The sequence below is a fragment of the Lepidochelys kempii genome, chromosome 1 (assembly GCF_965140285.1).
Source record: "Lepidochelys kempii isolate rLepKem1 chromosome 1, rLepKem1.hap1, whole genome shotgun sequence".
NCBI classification, from domain to species: Eukaryota; Metazoa; Chordata; order Testudines; family Cheloniidae; genus Lepidochelys; species Lepidochelys kempii.
In genome coordinates, this window is record NC_136380.1 from 338,545,447 (window position 1) to 338,569,642 (window position 24,196).

General features: G+C 43.4%; 1 protein-coding gene across 1 annotated transcript in view; it reads left to right on the forward strand.

Moving 5' to 3' along the window:
• The window catches only part of CCDC3 (coiled-coil domain containing 3), a 71,271-nt gene extending 48,044 nt beyond the window's left edge, over positions 1-23,227 (forward strand). The window contains exon 3 of the mRNA XM_073328747.2: positions 21,175-23,227. Coding sequence (XP_073184848.1) covers positions 21,175-21,450 — 276 coding nt within the window. The 3' untranslated portion in view covers positions 21,451-23,227. The remainder of the gene's footprint in view (positions 1-21,174) is intronic.
• The last annotated feature ends 969 nt before the right edge of the window (positions 23,228-24,196 follow it).

Sequence of the window (24,196 nt, forward strand, 5' to 3'; positions counted from 1 at the left end):
AAAACATTAATACAAGGAAGAGCAAAATTAACCTGTATATAGGAATCTGTACTAGAAGGAAAAAACGTATTCATGATCTAATTTAAAAATGATAAAAATGATAAGAGTAACACCAAGTGACATGGGACAAATATCCTCAAACTTCTCTAATTACCTGGTCACTACCAACAGTAGGTATCACTAGTAAATGTATCAGAAAAGCAGGATTTACAAGTTCCTACAGATTACTATGTAACCATACTTAAAAGATCCCAAAGTAATTGCCATGTGACCTGTACACTGTCATTCTGAAGACATCAATAACCATGCATTTATCTTGTAATGGTGTGACATTTGCCATGACAATTAAAACTAGAATTAAATGGTCAAGAGTTACAATAATAATAATAACAATATGGGATATTATGTGTCCTATAATATACATTGTTTCCCAGATAAGTTCACCGAAGGGTACACTTCTGCTCACTGTTCACCCATATAAAGCAACCCTGCAAAGCTCCTCAAGCTTAAGTCTCAAACTCATCCTCTGAAATTAGGATAGAAAAATAACCAAAGACATTCTGTCTGAGGAGATAAAGGGTGAATCTTGCTCTTTCAATTATTATCTGTTAATCAGCATCAAACATATCATTATTGCAATCATGTAAACACATTCCTTCTTGTGGAGCACTTACAGTTTTCCAGCAAAAGGCTGCATTTGCTGAGGTTTATTTAACAATATGAAATATGTTCAAGCAGTTACAGTAGAGAGGGTCTTGAGCTGTAAAATTTGAGCATGGATTCCAAATATTCCACAGGACTTGCTGGAGGTCAAGGAGTCCAGGCTCTAGACTGGGCCCATATCTAATTTATGTATTTTGGGACCAATGTTCCTGGTGAAATAAATAGATGAACTCCCATTTACCTCACCAGGAGCAGGCCACTAGTAGCACTAATACTTAGGGCCAGTTTCTGCCATGCTTCCCACATGGAGTTGTTCTTCACTCCATGCAGAACCCCACTGTAATCAGCTGGATTACTTGCTGAGTAAGATATTGCTCAGAGTGTATCAGGGAGGCAGAATCTGTCCCCTAGGGAATAAGAATACAGTAAATCTAAGTCTGCATGTGGTGTATACAAGATCACTTTGAGTCTGGCACGTTGGAAGTCATTCCTTTTTGTATGCATTGGACACTGTCTCCTCCTTAACCAGAAACATTGTGGAACCTAGGAACACAGACTGATCCAAGACCAGCCTCCACAGTGAGCCTTCAACCTGGCACCATAAATCAGGCCCATGTTCTTCTGCTCCACTTTAATAGTCATAAGTGCATTCAGAGGCAGAACAGAGAAAGAAAAACCATTCCTGAGTCCTGAAGCCTAAACTATTTTGGAATTCTCCCCATTCCAACAGTGGTATGTTCTACCATTATCACACATAGGATTGTCCAACTGATCTTGAAAGATCTATGGCCCACTCACCAGGATGCAGTGTACTTAGCCCCATCACTTCCACAATCCACCATGAGAAAGGATATCTGTTCAATGAACTCCCAGTAGTCTGATAATTAGCAGTCTGAGCCTATTTTCCAGATCCCCAGTTCCAACTCTCAGAGCTTTACCCTTTTACTTCAGAACGATGGCATGTGCCAGAGGTATTTTACTAACTGCAGTCCTTTAATTTTCCATGTCTATGCACACTCTATTCCTACCTTACTGAAGCTTTCAGACTTCCTCTCTGCCAGCTCGTGTATCACAGCTAACACATTACTAACATCTTTAGTTTTGGCACCACCAAGTAACTAATCAAGCCTTCAGCGCCTATAGTGGGACACTGAAAGTAGACAGGCCATTGCTGAGGTCTCCTGGTTGCTGGTAGTTCACTGAGCCTCCTACTAACCAAAATAGAATGGCCTTTATGCTTTTCCTTACTCCTTGGTGTGAAGGGGAGCACAGCCATTCCAAAACCCCTGTGTGATGAGGTAAGGTGCTATGCAGAATGCTTCCATGGAGCCAGCCTTTCCCTCTCTGCAAGAAAATCCACATATTTCATTGTCCACATTTACATTGTCCAGTCTTATTTTAATGGAGCTTCCACCTGTTCTCTGGATGTTTCATACATTCCTAGACATTTATATTGAAAAGGCCCATTGGACCATCCTGTGCATCCATTGCCAGATTGCTCCCTAAAGTAGCCAGTGATTGTCCAGTCTATTTTCTTATTACGGAAACATTGCCTTTTCCACCCTCTCTCTGCAGCACCTATTCTACAGTTTAATAGATCTCAAGTCAGGAAGTTCCTTCCTACTACTAAACCTAAATCAACTATTGCTCAACTCCCAGTTATACCCCCGGCATCATCCTTCGTGGGACCGAGCTCACTATTGCCCTCCATCTGCATACTCCTTTACAAAGTACAAAATGCCAGAATGGTAGTGCTTTACATTGGTGTACGTGTCTATAGAATATGCAGGACAACCTGCATATTTATGACCTTTGTTTATCCGTAGATTGTTGTTGTGTCCCACTCCACTTAGACATTATTTAGACAAGCACTAAAAGTTTAATCTTTTCCTTGTATATCAGTCCCTCCAGCCCCTTTGTGTTTTGGAGCTCTTCCTTCCATTCCCTCTCAATTGAGAAGGTCCAGTATTAAAGCTATGGACAGAACTCGGTGTTTTATAGAACTGGGTACTTTTAGGACTTTCTTCATCATAGCATCTGTCGCATTATTGGTTTTTATGCTCACACCGCTCCTGTGAGGTAGGGAAGTTCTATCCCCATTTTAGAGAGGAGAATCTGGGTCACAGGTTAAATTAAGTGACTTGACCAGGGTTGCACAGAGTCTGTGATTAAGCCAGAAATTAAACCTGGGTCTCTCGAGTTCCAGTCCCATACCCTGTGCACTCAAGAAGCCTTCCTACCCTGTGTGTCCCTCACTGATTTCATGAGTAGAGCAAAATGAAAGTAGTAAATGCAACTTCACACCTGATTCTCAGACGCGATACAAAACTCTGCACTTCCTAATCACAGCCAACGAGCAGCAGGGCGCTCTGAGCATTTGACTTTCAAGATCTGAACATGAACAGCAGCAACACACGTATAGTATTCTGAGCTGAGAACGCAGCTAAGGAAATATTTCCTGAGCTACAGAGGCTTATGTGGGGTGCGAAGTCAAGAGGTCGGGTCATGGAGCATTTAGAAGGAATTAGGATATTTATTAACTGTGTTTTAACTTGAAACTGATGCCCTGCCTGACTTGGGTCCCTTGTCTCTCAGTCAATAAGCAGGAAGCTTCCAGAGCAGCTATTGCTGATAACTTTATTATCTTGCAACAAACCCTCCCCCAAAACTTATTTGCAGTATGCATATGGATGTTACACCACGCTTAAGGAGGTCTTGAATCTGACTGCAGCGCTGTCCTCTTACACTGGACCTTTCTTTCTGAAGAGGATTTAGCAACTCTATAGCACTGTCCAACCAAGGATCTCAAAACATTTAGCATTAAACCCGTGAGCTAGAGGAGTGCTAATTCCTTATGTTTGACTTAGCAAGCATTCCTCCCGGGGCTGTAAGGGGACACGCCCCCAGGGTAAAGTGTAGGCTGCCACCCTCGTGCAGCCGAGGAGGCGTGGAAGGGAGATGGGATCCTAGCCTTGCTCATGCCTCTCTGGGAATCTAGAGCCACAGACTGCTGTGGACATGCAGTCCTTCCACTCCCTAGTGGGATTGCAGCTGACCTGTGCCCAGGGTAACAAGGGGGTAGAGGAGGAAAGGCTCCTTGGACCCTCCCCTTGATGCACTCCCCACCTCCAAGGTCAGAGAGAATCCCTCCCTCAGGTGGGGGACATCATGGTATCCATGCTTTGTATTTGAAAGCAGTAAAGTATGAGGTAGGAGAGGAGTTGTTTATGGAAGACAAGGAGGATTAACTAGGGAGTTAAGTAGAAGATAAAGTAGGCTAACTATTAGGGGAAACTTCCTAACACAAACATGACTCGTTCTCCCTAGGGAAGCGGTGAAAGCCCCATTGCTTGAGTCACTTACAACTAGACAGGAGAAAACCCTGGAGAACGCTGTGGGAGGGGTGTGAGTCCTGAACTGGCAGGGAAGTGGATTCCTGCAGCTGACCTAGCAGGTCTGGTCCATCCCTGAGGGCTATGGGTCTGTGAAGATGGATTGCCTGCCTTGGGGAATGGAGGGGTGCAATTCAGCAGAGCAGTTTAGAAAAAAAAAACAGGTTTCAGAGTAGCAGCCGTGTTAGTCTGTATTCACAAAAAGAACAGGAGTACTTGTGGCACCTTAGAGTCTAACCAATTTATTTGAGCATAAGCTTTCGTGAGCTACAGCTCACTTAATTGGATGCATAAAGTGGAAAGTACAGTGAGGAGATTTATATACACACAGAACATGAAAAAATGGGTGTTTATCATGCACACTGTAAGGAGAGTGATCACTTAAGATGAGCTATTACCAGCAGGAGAGTGGGGTGGGGGGAGAGAAATCCCTTTGTAGTGATATTCATGGTGGGCCATTTCCAGCAGTTAACAAGAATGTTGGAGGAACAGTGGGGGGGAGGGAATAAACAAGGGGAAATAGTTTTACTTTGTGTAATGACTCAACTACTCCCAGTGTCTATTCAAGCCTAAGTTAATTGTATCCAATTTGCAAATTAATTCCAATTCAGCAGTCTCTCGTTGGAGTCTGTTTTTGAAGTCTTTGTTGAAGAATTGCCACTTTTAGGTCAGAAATTGAGTGACCAGAGAGATTGAAGTGTTCTCCGACTGGTTTATGAATGTTATAATTCTTGACATCTGATTTGTGTCCATTTATTCTTTTACGTAGAGACTGTCCAGTTTGACCAATGTACATGGCAGAGGGGCATTGCTGGCACATGATGACATATCACATTGGTAGATGTGCAGGTGAACGAGCCTCTGATAGTGTGGCTGATGTGATTAGGCCCTATGATGGTGTCCCCTGAATAGATATGTGGACACAGTTGGCAATGGGCTTTGTTGCAAGGATAATCAAAGGCTGACAAAGGAGGTGTTGTTGTCATCATGAATAGGTTGGAATATGAACAAGAGGCTGCTAGGCAGCTCTCCAACACCACTTTCTACAAGCCATTACCCTCTGATCCCACTGAGGGTTACCAAAAGAAACTACAGCATTTGCTCGAGAAACTCCCTGAAAAAGCACAAGAACAAATCCACACAGACATACCCCTGGAACCCTGACCTGGGGTATTCTATCTGCTACCCAAGATCCATAAACCTGGAAATCCTGGGCGCCCCATCATTTCAGGCATTGGCACCCTGAGAGCAGGATTGTCTGGCTATGTAGACTCCCTCCTCAGGCCCTACGCTACCAGCACTCCCAGCTATCTTCGAGACACCACTGACTTCCTGAGGAAACTACAATCCATCAGTGATCTTCCTGAAAACACCCTCCTGGCCACTATGGATGTAGAAGCCCTCTACATCAACATTCCACACAAAGATGGACTACAAGCTGTCAGGAACAGTATCCCCGATAATGTCACGGCAAACCTGGTGGCTGAACTTTGTGACTTTGTCCTCACCCATAACTATTTCACATTTGGGGACAATGTATACTTTCAAATCAGCGGCACTGCTATGGGTACCTGCATGGCCCCACAGTATGCCAACATTTTTATGGCTGACTTAGAACAGCGCTTCCTTAGCTCTCGTCCCCTAATGCCCCTACTCTACTTGCGCTATATTGATGACATCATCATCTGGATCCATGGAAAAGAAGCCCTTGAGGAATTCCACCATGATTTCAACAATTTCCACCTCACCATCAACCTCAGCCTGGACCAGTCCACACAAGAGATCCACTTCCTGGACACTACGGTGCTAATAAGCAATGGTCACATAAACACCATCCTATACCGGAAACCTACTGAGCACTATTCCTACCTACATGCCTCCAGCTTTCACCCAGGCCACACCACACGATCCATTGTCTACAGCCAAGCTCTACGATACAACTGCATTTGCTCCAACCCCTCAGACAGAGGCAAACACCCACAAGATCTCTACCAAGCATTCTTACAACTACAATACCCAGCTGCTGAAGAGAAGAAACAAATTGACAGAGCCAGAAGAGTACCCAGAAGTCACCTACTACAGGACAGGCCCAACAAAGATAATAACAGAATGCCACTAGCCGTCACCTTCAGCCCCCAACTAAAACCTCTCCAATGCATCATCAAGGATCTCAAACCTATCCTGAAGGACGACCCATCACTCTCAGAGATCTTGGGAGACAGGCCAGTCCTTGCCTACAGACAGCCCCCCCAGCCTGAAGCAAATACTCACCAGCAATCATACACCACACAACAGAACCACTAACCCAGGAACCTATCCTTGCACATATCTATTCAGGGGACACCATCATAGGGCCTAATCACATCAGCCACACTATCAGAGGCTCGTTCACCTGCACATCTACCAATGTGATATATGCCATCATGTGCCAGCAATGCCCCTCTGCCATGTACATTGGTCAAACTGGACAGTCTCTACGTAAAAGAATAAATGGACACAAATCAAACATTCAAAAACAAGTTGGAGAACAATTCAATCTCTGGTCACTTGATTACAGACCTAAAAGTGGCAATTCAACAAAAAAGTTTCAAAAACAGACTCCAATGAGAGACTGCTGAATTGGAATTAATTTGCAAATTGGATACAATTAACTTACGCTTGAATAGAGACTGGGAGTAGTTGAGTCGTTACACAAAGTAAAACTATTTCCCCTTGTTTATTCCCTCCCCTGCACTGTTCCTCAGACGTTCCTGTTAACTGCTGGAAATGGCCTACCTTGATCACCACTACAAAGTGTTTTCTCCCCGCCCCCCCACTCTCCTGCTGGTAATAGCTCATCTTAAGTGATCACTCTCCTTACAGTGTGCATGATAAACACCCATTTTTTCATGTTGTGTGTGTATATAAATCTCCTCACTGTATTTTCCACTGAATGCATCTGATGAAGTGAGCTGTAGCTCACGAAAGCTTATGCTCAAATAAATTGGTTAGTCTAAGGTGCCACAAGTCCTCCTTTTCTTTTTGAAAAAACTGTTTGCAGTGCTGCTTTGCTACATGTTTGGTGCGGAGAAGTGACCAGATTCCATTTACAGGAGATTACACTGTTATGCTTTCTTTGGAGAAACAGGCGACCATTTCCTGTGCGACACTCCCTGTCCACCTTCTGGCCAAAAGAACCTGCTGAAATTTGCTGTGCTTCTTCCCTCCCTGGTTTTAGCTTACAGGTGACAGACAATTCCCCGCTTTGTCATTTTGCTGTCCACAAGTAATAAATCCCAAGGCTGATAGAAAGGGGCTTAGGTGGGAGAGGGGCACTCTTGGTATTTCAAAGCAGGGATCATCCATTTACCTTTACTCAGCAGAGGGGGGAGACTTTGCTTTTTCTTACACAAGGTGAGACACTTCTTCTTGGCTGTGCGTTTTCCATTGGGAAGTACAAATTCACAAATCAAGCACTTTTTTGTCTGAGCCTAGTGTTGTAGGGGATTCTTATGGCTATAGGAATTGCCCAACTGGCTCAGACCCGAGGTCCATCTCGCCCAATATGCTATCTCTGACAATATCCTGTACCAGAGGCAGGCGGGGGGTAATTTTCTGCATTAAGTTTCCCACCTTTTTAATTTCATTTAACAGCCCCCTTTTCTCGTGTTGTGACAGATGGAGAACAGAAGCCCCCGCACTACCTTCTCTATGCCATGCATTATTTTTTATGCTTTTATCATGTCCTATTAGTCATCTACTTTCTAAGGTAAAGAGTCCCAGTCTTTCCACTCTCTCTTCATAGGAGTGTTTTTCCATGCCTGTGATCATTCGTGTTGTTCTGTGATCTCCCCACCCCAGCTGCAGACTATACACAACACGCAGTAGGTGATTGAAGCATTAAGAATTCTGTGTGCACAGAAACACAGACAACATCTCTTTATTTAGTCACCTTGCCTATCTTTATCTGCCAGATATTTTTACTTCACGTAGCATTTTAATTTGGCTGCCTTACAGTACATGTGTGGGCTTGAAATACATCTTTCGTATTTAGTCCATAAAGAAAAACTAAGGTTCCTAATAGGTGACCCAGATGGCATTTATAATGCTTTAGGTTGGATAGCATTTTCTTCACTTCCCACTCCCAAATTGTTGTAAAGTGCGGCCATATCTCACCTCAGAGCTGGCTGCATTTCTGTGGTTGATAAAGCAACCTACTGGTTCAATAATTCATAGGGCACTTGGGGACCAACAGCCCTGCATAAGCATGAGATTTTTATCATACCTCCAGAACAATGGCAGCCAGTAATGGCTAGGCAGGTGACAAACTCAGACAATTTACTAATCTACTTAATTGCCTCCACTAATAATCAAAACAACTCAATACCAACAAACTGTGCACAGTTTGTCGATGCAAAAATATGTTAATGTTTATCATCCCATCCTCCCTCACATTCAGAGCTTGTTTGCTCGCTTCATCCACCTGTTACATCTCCAGTTAATCTAAGATGTCAAACTCTGTGGGGCATGCTTTCTTACTAATTGTACAGAACCTTGCACAACAGAACCCTGCCCAGGTTGAGACTTCTTAGCACTAGAGTAATACAAAAAATAAAAGAATGAAAAACCCATCCTCATAAAAAAAAAATCTTGTGAGCCAAATTTAGCCCTGGCATAATCTGATGCAATTCCAGTGATACTATACAGATGGAGATGGATATTTAATTTATACTGATGGAGATATGTTGGTTTGTTTACCCAAAAACTAGATTTGTCCCTCAGTCTTCATTGCATTTAATGATGGTGACTTAGAATAATTTTGTATGCCCCCCTCCCCACTGCTGTCTAGTTATCCCAAGGTAGATAGTTTCACATCCCTATTATACAGATTAAGAGAATATGTAGCTTCTAGGAGCGGTTGTAATACAAGGCTCGCAGTAAGATAGTCTTTTAAAGGTCTGTGTAACGGGTCATTTGACTCACCACCACAGCACCTCCTGCTGGCTGTCCTGTGAATTAGCTCAGGGTTGCCAGTGCGCACTCCTCAGGTGGTATCTCACACATCATCACTTCTGTCTCCACCTCCAGGACCCGCATCAGTTCTTTCCCCCTTCCAGGGGACCAACAGTCCCCAGTCCAAGCACTCCCCTCAGTGGCAAACTGCAGTCCATTCACCAGCCACTCCCCTCAGTGGCAAACTGCAGTCCATTCACCAGCCACTCCCCTCAGTGGCAAAAGTAGGGGTGGATACCCAGGCCCACCCACTACTCTGGGCCCTGACCCAGGGACCATATAGCCAGCAGCCCCTCCTCCAACTCCACCACCTCCTTTCCTGGCCACTTCCCCACAGCCCCAGCACCTCCTCTGCCCTTGTATCAGGGCCTCAGTTTGGCAGCCTAGAGCTTTCTCAAACTCTGCAGACCCTGCCCAGCACTGCTCTGTCCATGGTACTCCAGCCCTAAGCAGCCAGTGCTCCTCCCTTGAACTCAAGGGAGTGACTGCCCTCTGCTCTGCTCAGCAGCCACTTCTTATATGGGTCAGCCTGGCCCTGATTGGCTCCTCCAGTAAACTTTCCCCTAATTGGCTGGCACTACAAGCCTTTTCCTTATTGGCTGCCTCCCATGCAGACTCCCTAGGATTGCTTTAACCTCTTACATACGAGTGAGGGGCAGCCATCCCATCACAGTCTGCCATGACCATCATGCTTTCAACAGACATTGATGCTAGTTTCTTGCCTTTTAGTTGCAAAATGCCTGGCTTTCCACACTGGTGCTTCCTAATTTCCATGCAGCCAGCGCTCTCAGGCCTTGTCTATGCCCCACAGGCTTTGCCAATACAGTGACACTAGTATAGCTATGCCAGCAAAGCCCCCTAGTGTGGACACAGCCATTACGTCAACAGAAGGAGTTCTGCTGTTATAGTAACATCATCTCCCCAAATGACATTAGTTCTGCCGACAGAAAAACTCTTCTGTTGATGTAGCTACATCTACGTGGGGGTGGGGGGTTGCCGGCATGTGGTGTTTTCATACCCCCACCAACAGAGCTAAGCTGTCAAAACTTAGTACTGTAGACCTGGCCTTAGTTTCAGTCAGTGATGATGAACACAACACACTTCCATTTCTAGGTCATTCTGTTTTTATTCCTTCCCTGAAATTTTGTTAATTCAGGGGGAGAGGGGAATCGTTAAACTAATCCTAGTGAAAGATGAGCGAAGTACTGTAAAACAAAACTTCAGTGTTGTCTAGTTCACACAGCATCTTTCAATCTCAAGCCATGAGTACACTACAAAATTATGTCAACCTAACTTACATCGGCATACAGCCACCGCGGTTTTTATATTGCTTGTGTGCGTGCACACTTGGCTCCTTGTGTCAGTGGTGTGCATCCTCACCAGGAGCACTTGTATCTATTGTATTGCCAGTGTGGGACATTGTGGGATGGCTCCTGAAAGCCAGTAACAGTCTACGTAAGCAACATAGTGTCTACACTGACACTGCGTCCACCTAATTACATCAACCCTGTCTCTACGCTGCTCAGGGAGGTGGTGTTTTCTAAATTGGCATAAAGAGGCACTTACATCAGTGGGAGCCAAATTTAAGTGGAGACACTTCTGCAGGTAGGTCAATGCAAGGCAGCTTATGTCAACCTAACCGAGTGGTGTAGACAAGGCCTCAGAAGATATACATAGGCCAAAGGACACGGACAAGTAGTTTTAGGCACAACCGAGCCTAGCTGGGTTTTGTAATAATAAATGAGTGTGAGGGAAAAATAACAGCATTAGAAAAGTTTATGTGAATTAAAAATAAAATGGATGGAAAGGTTTTATTATATGTTTTATAGAGTATATATTATATAGAGTCTTAAATCTGAGTTAGAATTGTACAAGTGCATAAATCTGAAATGAAAATGACTATTAAAAAGGATTCGGAGGGGTAGCCGTGTTAGTCTGTATCAGTAAAAATAACGAGGAGTCCTTGTGGCACCTTACAGACTAACAAATTTATGTGAGCATAAGCTTTCATGGGCTATAACCTACTTCATCAGATTTTCCACTCCATGCATCTGATGAAGTGGGTTATAGCCCATGAAAGCTTATGCCCAAATAAATTTGTTAGTCTCTAAGGTGCCACAAGGACTCCTCATTGTTTTTATTAAAAAGGAGGAAACATTAGCAGTCTAATTTCAGTACCTAAGCTGAGTGAAATGCAAAAAGTCAAGAAACAGCATATAATGTAAATTAGATTATAAAAATCCTTTAAATTATCATCAAAGGTGCTTTTAGTAACAGAGGGAAAGGTTTTATCTTTACTCAAAATGTGATTTTTATCTTGACAATGCCCCTTTAAGTGTAGTTCACACAGAAGCAATCAACCTAACACATACATCCCATGCCCTGTGCTATATCTTCCTTTATTGCCCTGGGGATGGGGCAGGACAGGGAGGTACCTGGTATATTCATCATCCCTGCCCTGCCCCACCCCTGATGGGACTCCATGCAAAAGGCTGTATTACCCCATCCAGGCTGTGGACCCCCACTTTACATGGGCAGCCACACTGGAAGAGAACCTGGAAATGCAGCTCCAAGGTGGGCCTTCAAAAGGCCCGGGCTCAGGATGGAGGCGAGAGAGATGGGAATTAGGCACTAAATGGCACTGGTACCTTTGTACCGCAGCATGAAAACAAAGTGCTGGCAGGGTGCTAAATTATCATCATTACCCGAACTTGGAGGTTAATAAAAACATCATAGAAAGTGTTATTTTACTATAAATTACGAGTCAAGACAACACTAGGAATACAGATCTCAACAAACAGGTATGCAAGACCTCACCTACCCTCAGGGCTAAACCTATGGGAATGTTCATGCTAGTCTCCTGCCCAACTCCATACATTAAAATCCTTAACGTGTGGTTCTCAAGCTACAGCACAGGGGAAGCTGCCAAACAACTGGAAGACTGTTTTAAATCCAAAAGGCAATAGGTATTCCTTGCTTCAGCTCTCACTGGGTGCTCAGCACCTTGCAGGATCAGACCTGTACACTGTAATATGACCATGATACAAATGTTAATACGCGCAAAAGGAAGATGAGTGCTTTAGCCACCAGCCCAAATGGAGACTCCAGAGATCTAGGTTCAGTTCCCAGGTCTGCCACTGCAGTCCTGTTGGACCTTGGGCAAGTCATTGGTGGGCAACAGATAGCAACTGGGCACCTAAGTCACAACTGAGCCCTGGAAAATCAGCTTAATCTCTCTGGGCCTGAATTTTAAAGGCTCCCATTGAACATTCAACTCCCATTGAAATCAATGAGAAATAGATGCCTAAATACCTTTAAAAATCTGGCCCTCCACGTCATCTCTGTAAGATGAAAATACTTCCTTCCTCCCACTCTTTGTCTTTCCTGTTAATTTAGATTGTCATCTCCTTGGGGGAGGGCTTATCTTTTGGTTTCATATCTGTATAGCGCCTTGCCCAGTGGGTTCCCCAGTACCTGACTGAGTGCAACTGCGATACAAGTAACAGGAAACTGATATACATGGAGACAATTGTGCTCCCCTGCCCCAGTCTCAGCAGAGGAGCCACAGGCTGAACAGGACCTGGAATCTGTAGAGTTGTCTCTTCCGTAGAAGTGCTCCTTGCAGCTCAGGGTTCAAAACATAGTGGTAAGGCAGTGTTGGGGACCCCATCACCTGTGTTGTACCTATATGATGGACAGAGGGGGCTCTCGGGTTGTCAAGCTAGCTCCTTTCATCAGCACTAAATCCACTCAAACCCAGCTGTACTGTCCAAAGCAAATCACTGTTTAGTCATAAGAACTCAGAAACCCTGGGAACTTGAAGACAAAGATGAAGATTTTAACATTGGATGTCTCCGATATTTACCACAAACAAATACCCACCCAGAATCCAAACACCGCACCAGAAATGAAGGTTGTGCTTTCAAATTAATGGGCTCTTTGCTGTAGTTAAGTTTTTCAAGAAGTTCATAGCTGAGTTTAAGAACATGGTTAAAACAATAACAGCAAGTTGTGGAGTTTTTGCCCTAGCAACCAACTCCCCCCTCCCAAGTCCAACAACCCCCGTCTTCCCCAAAGCAAAACAGTCCTGCCTGCTGAGTCGGTGCATTCTGGTGAAGCAGCTGGCACATTGGCACACTGGAAAGTCCGTTTTGTCACAAATTGTAAACAGAGATTGCATTTTCCATGGAGAGTGCAGGCGGCAGGAATCCTTGGCCTTTTCACAACCTGCAATAGGAATGCCAGCAAGCACAAGAAGTGCCTGGCAAAACTGCGCTTTGGTCCATGCTGCCTGCATCAGGCTCATTAAGTTATCACTCAGGCTGCTTGTTGCAGCTACAGAGGGGGGTTAGCCCCAACGATCAGCTTTAAGAGAATTTTAAAACTTTATCACACATGGAACCTGAATTTAGGTTCAGCCTCTCTGCCCCAGCGTTTTCAGCTTCTAGGACAGGGCTGAAAGGTTGGGGGTTTTTTTTATTTGTTTTTGTTTTTTGCAACTGTAACAGTGAGAGACACACCCACCCCTTTTTTCATAAGAATGGAAGCTGGTCTGCTGGCGAACAGTTGAAAAGGCTGTCCTTGCTCCTGGGCTAGTTCTTCATGACTCACGCTTTGGGGAAAGTGAATGCTTCATATTACTCTTCAGTAACCTGCTGATGGCTGGAAGCAAAGACAGCAGTCATAGGAAAGCCATCAGCCATCACACTGTCAAAGCTGATGAGGGCTTCTTCCACTTGGAGGGTTATCACAGGAAAGGGCCTTAAATCTTCCCTGACAAACACATACATCTGCGCCTAGGATTCGGTGACAGGCCTCCATATAGCAAGCATAACCATCAAACTCCCCTCCCACGGACACAAACACACCCAGTCCCCAGCCAGTCTCTCCGTTTGGTACTTTACATAAGTTTCCATAACCCTCCCCACCTGCCAAAACCCTCCTTCACTCCCTGCATCAGTGATAAGCAAGCTGTCACAGTTTCCTCTCATTAACTGCTGCTGACAGGGGCTGAGTCTGCTGAGGCAGCAGCATCCTAAGGCCCACCCATGGCAGGAGGCAGGGCTGTGAGCACATCAGCAGGATTGTTTACAAAGGAGTCCCCCATCCAGTCTTCTTCAGACAAGGGATGGGGGAGTATTTTGTGAGTGATCTGTATCATGTCTTATTTACACTGTACTGTTCCATGGGGCACAGAGAGAGACCTTTTCCTTGCTGGGCAGACTGACGGGGCTCAATAAATATATCCTGTATAGAATTAAAAAATAAAGAGCGAGGTTTGGCTCTCAAATCTCTCTAAAAAGAGTGAAACAAATAAGGAGCCAGAGGTAAGCGTCTGGTGCTGGCTAAGGTTTCACGAAGCACCTAAGCAACGTGCAGTCAATCTGACCAGCTTCTCACGTTCTCTGTGATTTATAGCATGGAAGGCAACTGGAGATAAATGCTGGGATACAACAAGATCTGCTGCGGTGAAGATACAGCATGTGCAGTGCTTAATTTGTAATGAAAGAGGTCTCGGGGCTCAAGCAATTCAATGTTGGGGCTCAAGCAATTTTTTTACTTTCATAACTGATGCAGCAAGTCCAGGGATGCCGGGGCTCAGCCCTGGCACAAATTAAGCACTGAGCATGTGCAAAGGGAGCGGCCAACCACTGCAGCTCCTATCTGTAGCATTTGCCCAGCGTTCCCAGAGAGCACAGATGTCATTTCTTCCATCAAGCACTCCAGATGCCGTTGGTAACTTGTTTTTGTTGGTGTGATCTTGGTTTTGGAACTCTGTTTTGGGAAGAAAAAAATTCTGGACTGTGCACACTGCTTAAGGGAGAGGCTGAAATCTCAGCCAGAGCAGTTACTTACATGTGCTCCGTTTGAGCAGTGCGGATATCAGGGAAGTAACCGTCTCATCACTGTAACAGCTGTGGGATGAGAAGGGTGTGCAGTTCTAGAGAATTCAGCCGTAAGAGAGAAGGGGGGCCTACTTTTTAAAGCTAGGAATTACTGTGGGGGAGGCCCTGATTCCTTTTTTAAAAAATGAACCCCATAGTAACAGAATGTAATAATAACATAAGCATCCGTAGACATCATGCCAATGAACAACGTGAGTAGGGATGGGAATTTTTGGCCCAGGACACCATGGCAACCCTCCCCCCACTCTTAGAAAGAGTACCAGAGTAGCTTTATTATCCACGGAGAGCAGAGGAAACCTCGTTTCATAGGTTTTAAGGCCAGCAAGGACCATTATGATTAGGGGTCTACTAAATTCACGGCCGTGAAAAAACACATTATGGACCATGAAATCTGGGCTCCCCCATTAAATCTGATCTTTTGTGTACTTTTACCCTATACCATAGGGTAAAGTATAGGGTAAAAGTATACAAAAGAACACAGCATTTCTCAAACTGGGGAGTCCCAACCCAAAAAGGGGTTACAAGCCTATCGTAGGGTGGGTGTAGTATTATCACTCTGACTTCTGTGCCGCCGTCAGAGCTGGGTGGCCAGAGAGTGGCGGCTGACGGCTGGGCACCCAGCTCTGAAGGCAGTGCCGCTGCCAGCAGCAGCGCAGAAGTGAAGGTGGCCTGGAATATACAACTTTATGAACACATCTGCGAAATTTTACTCTTTATGCCCTGAGCAACCCGCGAAAAATGTGCGATTTTGCCACGATTGAAGTAGACCCCTAATTATGATCATCTAATCTGACCTTGTGCAAAACACAGGCCGAAACTTCTGGCTGAAGGGAAGCATATCTTCTAGAAAGACATCCGGGCTGGATTTAAAGACTTCAAGTGATGGAGAATCCACCACATTTGAAAATCTTGTAAGTTCATGGTGTGTGGTTCTATCTGGAACTCATTTTATCTCCCTCAAATAGGTGAAGGGCTGAGTTGGCACTGCTGGGGTTTGAACTTGTGGCTAACCTACTTGATCTCTTCTATGCCAGCTTAATCATTTGTATACCATTCATAATGTATAAATGCTACCATTGTGTCCCATTGCCTTTGACAGCAGAGCGATCTCTGATCATTATGCCGTTACTACAAAGCATCTTTGTGATTCAGCCATAGGAGAACAGAGTCCAGTGCTTCGGCCATTCAGAAATCAGCTTATGTATGAAGTACAGATTTTATAAATAAACGTAACCTGTGTGCACACGCTGTAATAGTGCTCATTCCTGCAATTGCATTAGCAAAAACACGTGTTGTTTGATATAATACTGGTTTTTATTGGCTTGAATACATTTTGTTAAGCCTGTGGACGGAGTGAGGCTTAAAGGCAGGATACATTTTTAAGACAAAATATTTCAGATCAATACTTAGACAAATGAATCTCTGATTCCACAACAATAGACTCTCTGGGCTAAATCCTGAGAGGTCCTAGGAACCTGCAACTCTCAGGAATTTCCTATGTCCATGCTACCTGTCCTTACCTGGGTCCTGCAGTAGATTTGACTTCAAGCCACCCTGGAACTTTGCGAGCTAAAGAAACTATGGAACAGAGAGAGAATCCTAGCAGAAGTCATCTCAAGAAGAACAAGTTGTTCTGAAGTGTTATTGGCTAGAGGGGGTAAACACAATACCAGCAGAGCCCAGCGGTGTAATTCGTAAACTGTTCTAAGCAATGCCCTCAGTCTGGGGTGACTTGGCTGCATCGCTCGGTTCCATTAGAATACATTGTAACTAAGTTTTCCTTTCAAAAGTGGCCTTAGAGGCTCCATGGCACCGGTAAGCTAGCCACTTGATTGCCAGCCCTGACACTAAAGCTGCCATTCACTAACAGCTTCTTAAGACAGTTTTGCTCTTTCCTCTCTAGTCTCCTCGCCATCCTCTGCTCATTCCACTATCCTCCCATGAGCCACATTTGATTCTTTCACAGCATACTAGGGGGGTCAGCATCCCGCTCAGCACACCTCAGGCCAGATGGAGCAGCTTTCTGGTTGGCGGTCATTCCCAAAACCACCCTCCTTAGTCATAGGGAGGAAGGGAGGAGCCTATGCCAACTCAAATATAGACACTGGAGTGTGCTGCTGAAGCCTGAAAAGGGCTTCAGATTCCTTCACTTTGGCACACCTACCACTTTCCCTCTAGCCCTCCGCAGAACTCGTCCTTGTGCTGGAAGTGTGTAGGACGGCTCTCTTTAGTGACTCTTACTGTGCTGTATTGTTCTGCAGGAGACTTCAGTGGCCTGTTAACTGAATCTGATGGGCAGGAAAGAGCATTTTACTTAGCTGGGTTGCAGCACTTCTTAAAAACATAGCTCACAGAACGTACGTGGTCACGTGTGTTTCAAGTTTTATACCTGAGGTAGCTTTCCATGCACAAGGAAATGGAGCCTGCTGGTGGGAGATGCAGAATGAATGAGGCCACAGAACCTGCCCAAATGCAACATCCAGTTCTCTGTGGTTTTCAGAGGTGTGAGTGGTAATGAGTGATCCCATTTACACTAGTGTAACTCTGTGGGACCTAAATGGGATCACTCTACATTTATACAAGTATAAAACTGGGCAAAATGTGGCCCGAAACCTGTCTATATTAGTGAAAAGCTCAACGTGTTTGGAAACCACTTTTAACGGAGGCCCTATCTATGCTGCAACTGGATTTTTCTAAACAGTTGGCAACACAGTGGTGATTTCCAGGCTCCTTGTGTCTCAGTGATTTCCATATCAGCTCTGCATAGTTTACAAGTAAAGAGATGATTTTTCTCTCACTCAACAATGCAAATGCAACCATGGATCAAACTGTCAAGCTGGTTTCTGTCTATTACGTGCCTCCACAGCAGCAATAAAAAGTTCCTCAGGACCAATTCTGCACTAGTTCCTGTACAACCACACTGTCTTCAGTAGATTTAGATAGGGCTGGAATTTAATAAACAATCCTGTCAACGATGCACAAGGAGGCATAAGATCCAGCTCGTACACATAGGTGTTTTGGCTCTGACAGCCTAGCAGAAGTTCCAGATACTCAGATACAAGTCAGCCCTTATAAGAAGAGAGCGTAGATGAATAGTACTCAAATCTTACTTTTGTCACTAACGCCAGCCGTCAGGGATTCTGATACACAGCGTGCACATCTCTTGGGTAACAAGGTACCATTCTGACATAGTTGTTTCTCACATTAGAACCATACTTCTACATAGGAATTGCCAGACTGAGTCAGACCCAAGGTCATTCTAGTGCAGAACCTGTCTCCGGCAGAGGCCAGCACTGGATGCTTCAGAAAGAAGGTGCAAGAAACTTCACAGTAGGTCAATATGGGATAATCTGCCCCCCCGTGAAAGTCATGTTGTAATCCCTAATAGCTAGGGATTGTTTTAAGAAACTGCAAGTGAAAGCTGTACACTCGATTTAAGATTATTCTTAAATGTTCAGGTTGAAGCTTCGCAGGAGACTGGGAAACATGAAAGCCAAGAATAACTGGCTGTTTTCAAATAGCTTGTGGATTTAGCTTGCAATATGCATTATTGGAAAAACAAACAAACATTCTCTATTTCTGAGCAGAATTTGGCCCTTTGTTTTGGGGTCACCATTCTCCTTTGCATGCATTTATAAAGCCACTTTGGTGGGAGTGTGGTCACTGCGAACGGTTCCGTACCCAACGAAGTCTTGGGTCTCATCTTGGGTCTCGTCCGTAAAACGGACTGAAGCAAAGTAGCCAGCTGCAAATGGAAGCTGCTGCAATGTTGTCCTGCAGAGGTTTTCGATGGCTGGCAAGTTTCCAAAGCAAATGAAACGTTACCCATCCACCCACCACCTCCCGGTTTGCTGAAAAACATTTAAAAACAAGATGGAAAAAATAGTATATAGCAGCATGTAATTATTCATTATCTCTGCAAGTATTCACTTATTTATTTAGATTTCAGTCTTATTAAACTCCACACCAAAGGAAGCCTATCCAAAGCTCTAGGAGCCCTCAATGCCTATTTAAAAAACAGAAGACGATTGGAGATACAAAGTAAAATTTAATCAAAGAAAAAGCATTTCTTTCTCTCCCCCTCCTCCCCCTGGCCCCACAACATTTGATGGCCTGTCGTGACCAGTGCAGCTTAAAACTCCAATCACACTATTAAAATTTAAGAGAAATATTTTCCTAGAAAGAATGGAAAGAAACAAATGCTCTAGAAGGGACTTCACTTCCTCCAGTCGCTACTGTACTCCAGAGTTTATTGGTAAGATGTACAGATTTACTAACATGATACATTAGGAATTTAAACCCTTTGTTTCTCTAAACTCTGCCCTGAAACAATGCCTGGGTTCTAATTTTTGTTAGCACTAGTTTTCATTTTTAACATTGATTTTTATAACCCTGTCATGACAGCCATGACATGGGAGGTGAAACCTAAAACAAAGGCTGAAATAAGAGGAAAAAAACATACAGTGAGCCTATAAACCAGAGATACAACGGCACTGTTGAATCATGATAGGAGAATGACACAGAGGGATATGCCCATGTGATAGTATTTGATACATTACAAACCAGTTACAGACCTAAAAGTCGCAATACTACAACAAAAAAACTTCAAAAACAGACTCCAACGAAAAACTGCTGAACTGGAATTAATTTGCAAACTGGACATCATTAAATTAGGCTTGAATAAAGACTGGAAGTGGAAGACACAAAGTAAAACTATTTCCCCATGCTTATTTTTCCCCCGACTGTTACTCACACCTTCTGGTCAACTGTTGGAAATGGGCCATCCTGATGATCACTACAAAAGGTTTTTTTTTTCTCTCCTGATAATAGCCCACCTTAACTGATCACTCTCGTTATAGTGGGAATGGCAACATCCATTGCTTCATGTTCTCTCTGTGTATATATATCTATATCTATATCTTCCTACTGTATTTTCCACTGCATGCATCCGATGAAGTGGGTTTTAGCCCATGAAAGCAAATGCTCAGATAAATTTGTTAGTCTCTAAGGTGCCACAAGGACTCCTCGTTCTTATTGCTGATACAAACTAACACAGCTACCACTCTGAAACCTTAAATATTTGATGCTATCTTTAAAAAATTATTCATCAGTCCATTCCTTAGCTTTACAGTTCTACTCAGACTCTCTCATCCTGGAGGATTCCAAAGTGCTCTGCAAATTAGGGGGCATTCCTGTAGTTGTCCTGCTGAAGTCAGTGGGAATTTTGCCTGAGTAAGGACTGCAGGAGTGAGAGGAGATTTATACATTCAGGAGCACTAAAATGCAGCAATCAACTGGTGCATTGCACAGTGTGCAACAATGGGGTTGGATTGGGGAAGGAGAAAATTTTTGACCAAGGGCAAATTTCTACTCTTAAGAATAAGGCCAGGGGCACTTTAATATCCACACTGAGATGACATGATCTTACTTTTTAAGGTCTCATCTATACATAATAAACTGCATAAAATTGGGGGAGCGGGGGAGGGAATTTAAACTTTGGAAGGGCAGAGTCCAAACTTGCCAGGATTTGACCTTGTGGTTCCAGGCAAGGTGGGCACATCAAGTGTCAGATTTAGATCATTGTGCCATCCCCTTCTGTCTCTATTAGAAAGAACAAGGATAGGCTTGAACCAAAACCTGGAACTTCAGAAGGGTTTAAAAAAAACAAAAAGAAACCCCTGGGTCTGATTATAAATTTTGCAAATGGCAGAACTCAATAAGCTGAATTCAAATCCCAGATCTGAAACATGGAGGAGAAACAGGCCAGATCTCCTTCTTAAGTTCAACTAAATGCCACTGATGACATAGACCAGTGATTTCCAAGCTGTGGTCCGCGGACCCCTGGAAGACTGCAGATTATTTCTAAGATTTCCAAAGGGGTCCACACCTCCATTTGAAATTTCTTAGGGATCCGCAAATGAAAAAAGGTTGAAAACCACTGATTTAGGTTAACCTCTTGTAGAGCTCATTAAGGTGATGTTGATAGCTAATGTTATTAAGATCTGAAATAGTTTGTTCTTATATTCAGAGAAGACTAAGGGGTAGAGGATTTTAGGAGAAAACTGCAAGATGAGGAGGAGCTTCCAAAAGCAATCGTGCAGTTGTGGGGTGTTCCATCAATAGACTGTCTGGGGAATTTACACACACATTCATAGTGCAAGTGGCTTCCTGGCTTTGGTTTAGAGCTCATGTGTCCTGTTTCCTTTCTACTCTTCCCTCAGCTCATGTGTTCTTCGGTCCAGAAAGCCCTATTTGAGGAAGAGGATCAAGTGAAGAAACTGCAGCAGAAGGTGGCAACCTTGGAGAAACGCAACAAGCAACTGCGAGACCGGGTGAAGAAAGTCAAGAGGTCCCTCCGGCAAGCCAGAAAGAACAACAGGCACATGGAGCAGATAAACCGAAAGCTCAGTGAGAAGCTCTCCTCTGCAGGAGGTCAAATCCCGCATATTAACTCTTTAAAGCAAGAGAACTCTCATGCTACCTACCTTAAAGTATAATGCAAGGTTTAGGGTACAAGCCAATGATATTGGTGACTTAGGGCCTGATCTCATGCTCCTTACACAGCCAAATACTCCAGTGGGAGTTTTGCCTGCATTAGAGTGCAGGATTTGGCCCTCATACCTTGTCTACACTGGCATTTGAACCATGTATGTAAAACAAATGGGAACTCTGTTTAGATACAGTTCTAGATAAACAGGATCAACACCAGATTTGGCTGGACACTAGACTGGACCAAGCTGTCTGAAGAGTGCTTCCAAAGAGTCTGTTTGAGCCTTACGGGGAAAGCAGCATCAGTACGCTTTGGGTCCATTTTCACTGCCCAGCCTGGCAATATTTGAAACCAGGTTACCTGGACCTGTGTCTAGGATCGGATCCAGCTCTCACAGTCAATGGGAGTCTTTGCACTGACTTTCCATGGGAACTGAGTCAGGACCATAAAAAAGTAGATTTCAGATCCAGTTTTCAAGCATGCTTCAATTTTTAGGGTAGACAAGGTCTCCTGTCTTGTAATCACTGTTTTGAGACATGATGGAGGTTGCTGGGCAACCTCATTTACCTAGGTTTAGATACTGTAAAGATCACATCAATATCAACAGGGCATTAAAATTAAGGTAGTTTATATGTGTATATATTTTAAAATCCTATAGAAAATATTTTTATTACACATTTGATATAGTCTAATTTCTTAAAGTATGAAGTAAATCCTGTTTCTTTGAGGCAGTCATCCCTTAAAATATATTTCCCAACATTCCTTCTTAGGCACTGCCAAAAGAGATTAGAAACTGAATTATTAAAACGGCTTAGGTTAAGGCAGCAATCTCATTGGTTGACAAAGATGCCAACCTTGTGTGTATATATATATATATCTATCAGTTCATGGCTTGGAACTTGTTTGCCAAATCACCCCTCTTCATATCAATACGCCATGGAAGAGTAGTGAAAAAAAATAAAGGAAGGCATTCGGTGTGTTTCCCCTTTTTGGTTTGTTTTTTTAATATTTATTTTATAATCAATTTATGTGACCTGAATACAAATACGCTTAATACTTGCAACTTTAGGACAGGGGCAGACAGACTTTGCCCTACCAAGGGCAACGTTGACAATTTGCCAGGGCTACACCTGACTTGCATAAAAATGTCCAGATAGCAGCTTATCTTTATTCCAGAGATGGGGCCCAGGGAGGAATAGGTCCCTGCATGCAATGCTTGATCTGAACCCCCAAACCTTACTAGACTATCTAGATCCTAGCGGAACATCGCATGCTGGGACATGTAGTCGCCACAGGCTGCACCTCTGTACCGAAGAGAAGAGCAACCACAGGCCGCATTGGGCTCATGGACCATCCTTGCATTAGGACCTAGAGGGAGGCTGTACCAGCTTTTATACAATCATTTGCATCAAACCAAGATGAACTTGAGACTTAACTGTTGCTTTGGCTTCTAGGAAGCAGCTGAAGCTTAATTATCTTCCAACTCTGCTCCGCTTGGAAACAGAAGCATATATTTTTCTCCTGAAAAATACTGGCATTTCTTAAAAGTCTGACTCTTCTATAAGCTACAGCATTTTCAAAGCATCTGCCTGTCGGGTAGGCATAATTCAGGTTGAAATAGTACAATTTCTGGACAACTACTGCAGACCGGAGGTTTTCTTAGCATCCTAAAAACCATCAATAGATTTTTATTCAGTCAAAAATAAAATCCAGAGGAAAATATCTAGGTTTTGTGTTGTTTCTATTTTTAATCTGTTTGAATAAAATTAACTGTTTTCTTGGCATTCGTACTAAAATCCTGTGTTTACTTTTTTAAAATAAAAATGTTCTTTGTTAATCACGTATGTTTAGTAAGGCCGATAAGATGTTACTAATACAACTAGATTGTCGTTTTTAAATGAAAAGGTGATTTTCAATCAAACCAAAATTTTGCAGAATATCTTTGTTTTGGTCAAAACTTTTTGTTTGTCAAGAAGAATACTGAAATTTCTCATTCTGTTTTGGTGGGGGAAATCCCACTCTTTCATTTTTAAACTTTTTTCTCTCCTTTTCTAGTGGGGAAAAAGTATAAAAAAGCAAGAGTGTTTATTTCCCTCTAGGAATTTCAAACATTCATTGTATGTTTGATCAGTTGATTGAATTTTTCATTGAAAAAACAAACAAATTTGTGCAAGACAAAACATTTTTCTTTTGAAATTTTTCACTTTTTTTTTTTTTGGACCAGCGCTAAAGATGTGGTCTAGCAGCCTGAACACTACACTAGGAGGCAGAAACTCCTTAGTTCTGATCTTGGCTCTGATCCTGACTCCCTTCGGGATCATATAGCTTAGACAAGAGTTTTTAGAAAATTGTGTGTGCATTTTGCACATGCAGACACATGCATACAATTCATGCCTTGTTTGTACATGGTTACTACAGTCAGACTTTGAATCCCGATAACTAAGCGTACCAATTTGGGTGTGTAATTGTAGCACACATGATTCATAGAGTTTAAGATCAGAAGGAACCATTAGATCATCTAGGCTGGGTGTAATTTAATGACCTGCAATATACAGGAGGTAGGTTACCCCTGTACTGAGCCCAATAACTTGTGTAAATGACCTTAAACTCTACCTCATTCTCTCCTCTGTAAAATGAGGATACTACTACTTACCTATCTGGCTAAATAGTGAGAATTACAAACGTTACCTAGACTTACTGAAGTGATACGTATTATTAGCAGACTACATCAGAGTATGCAGATACTGGGAGAT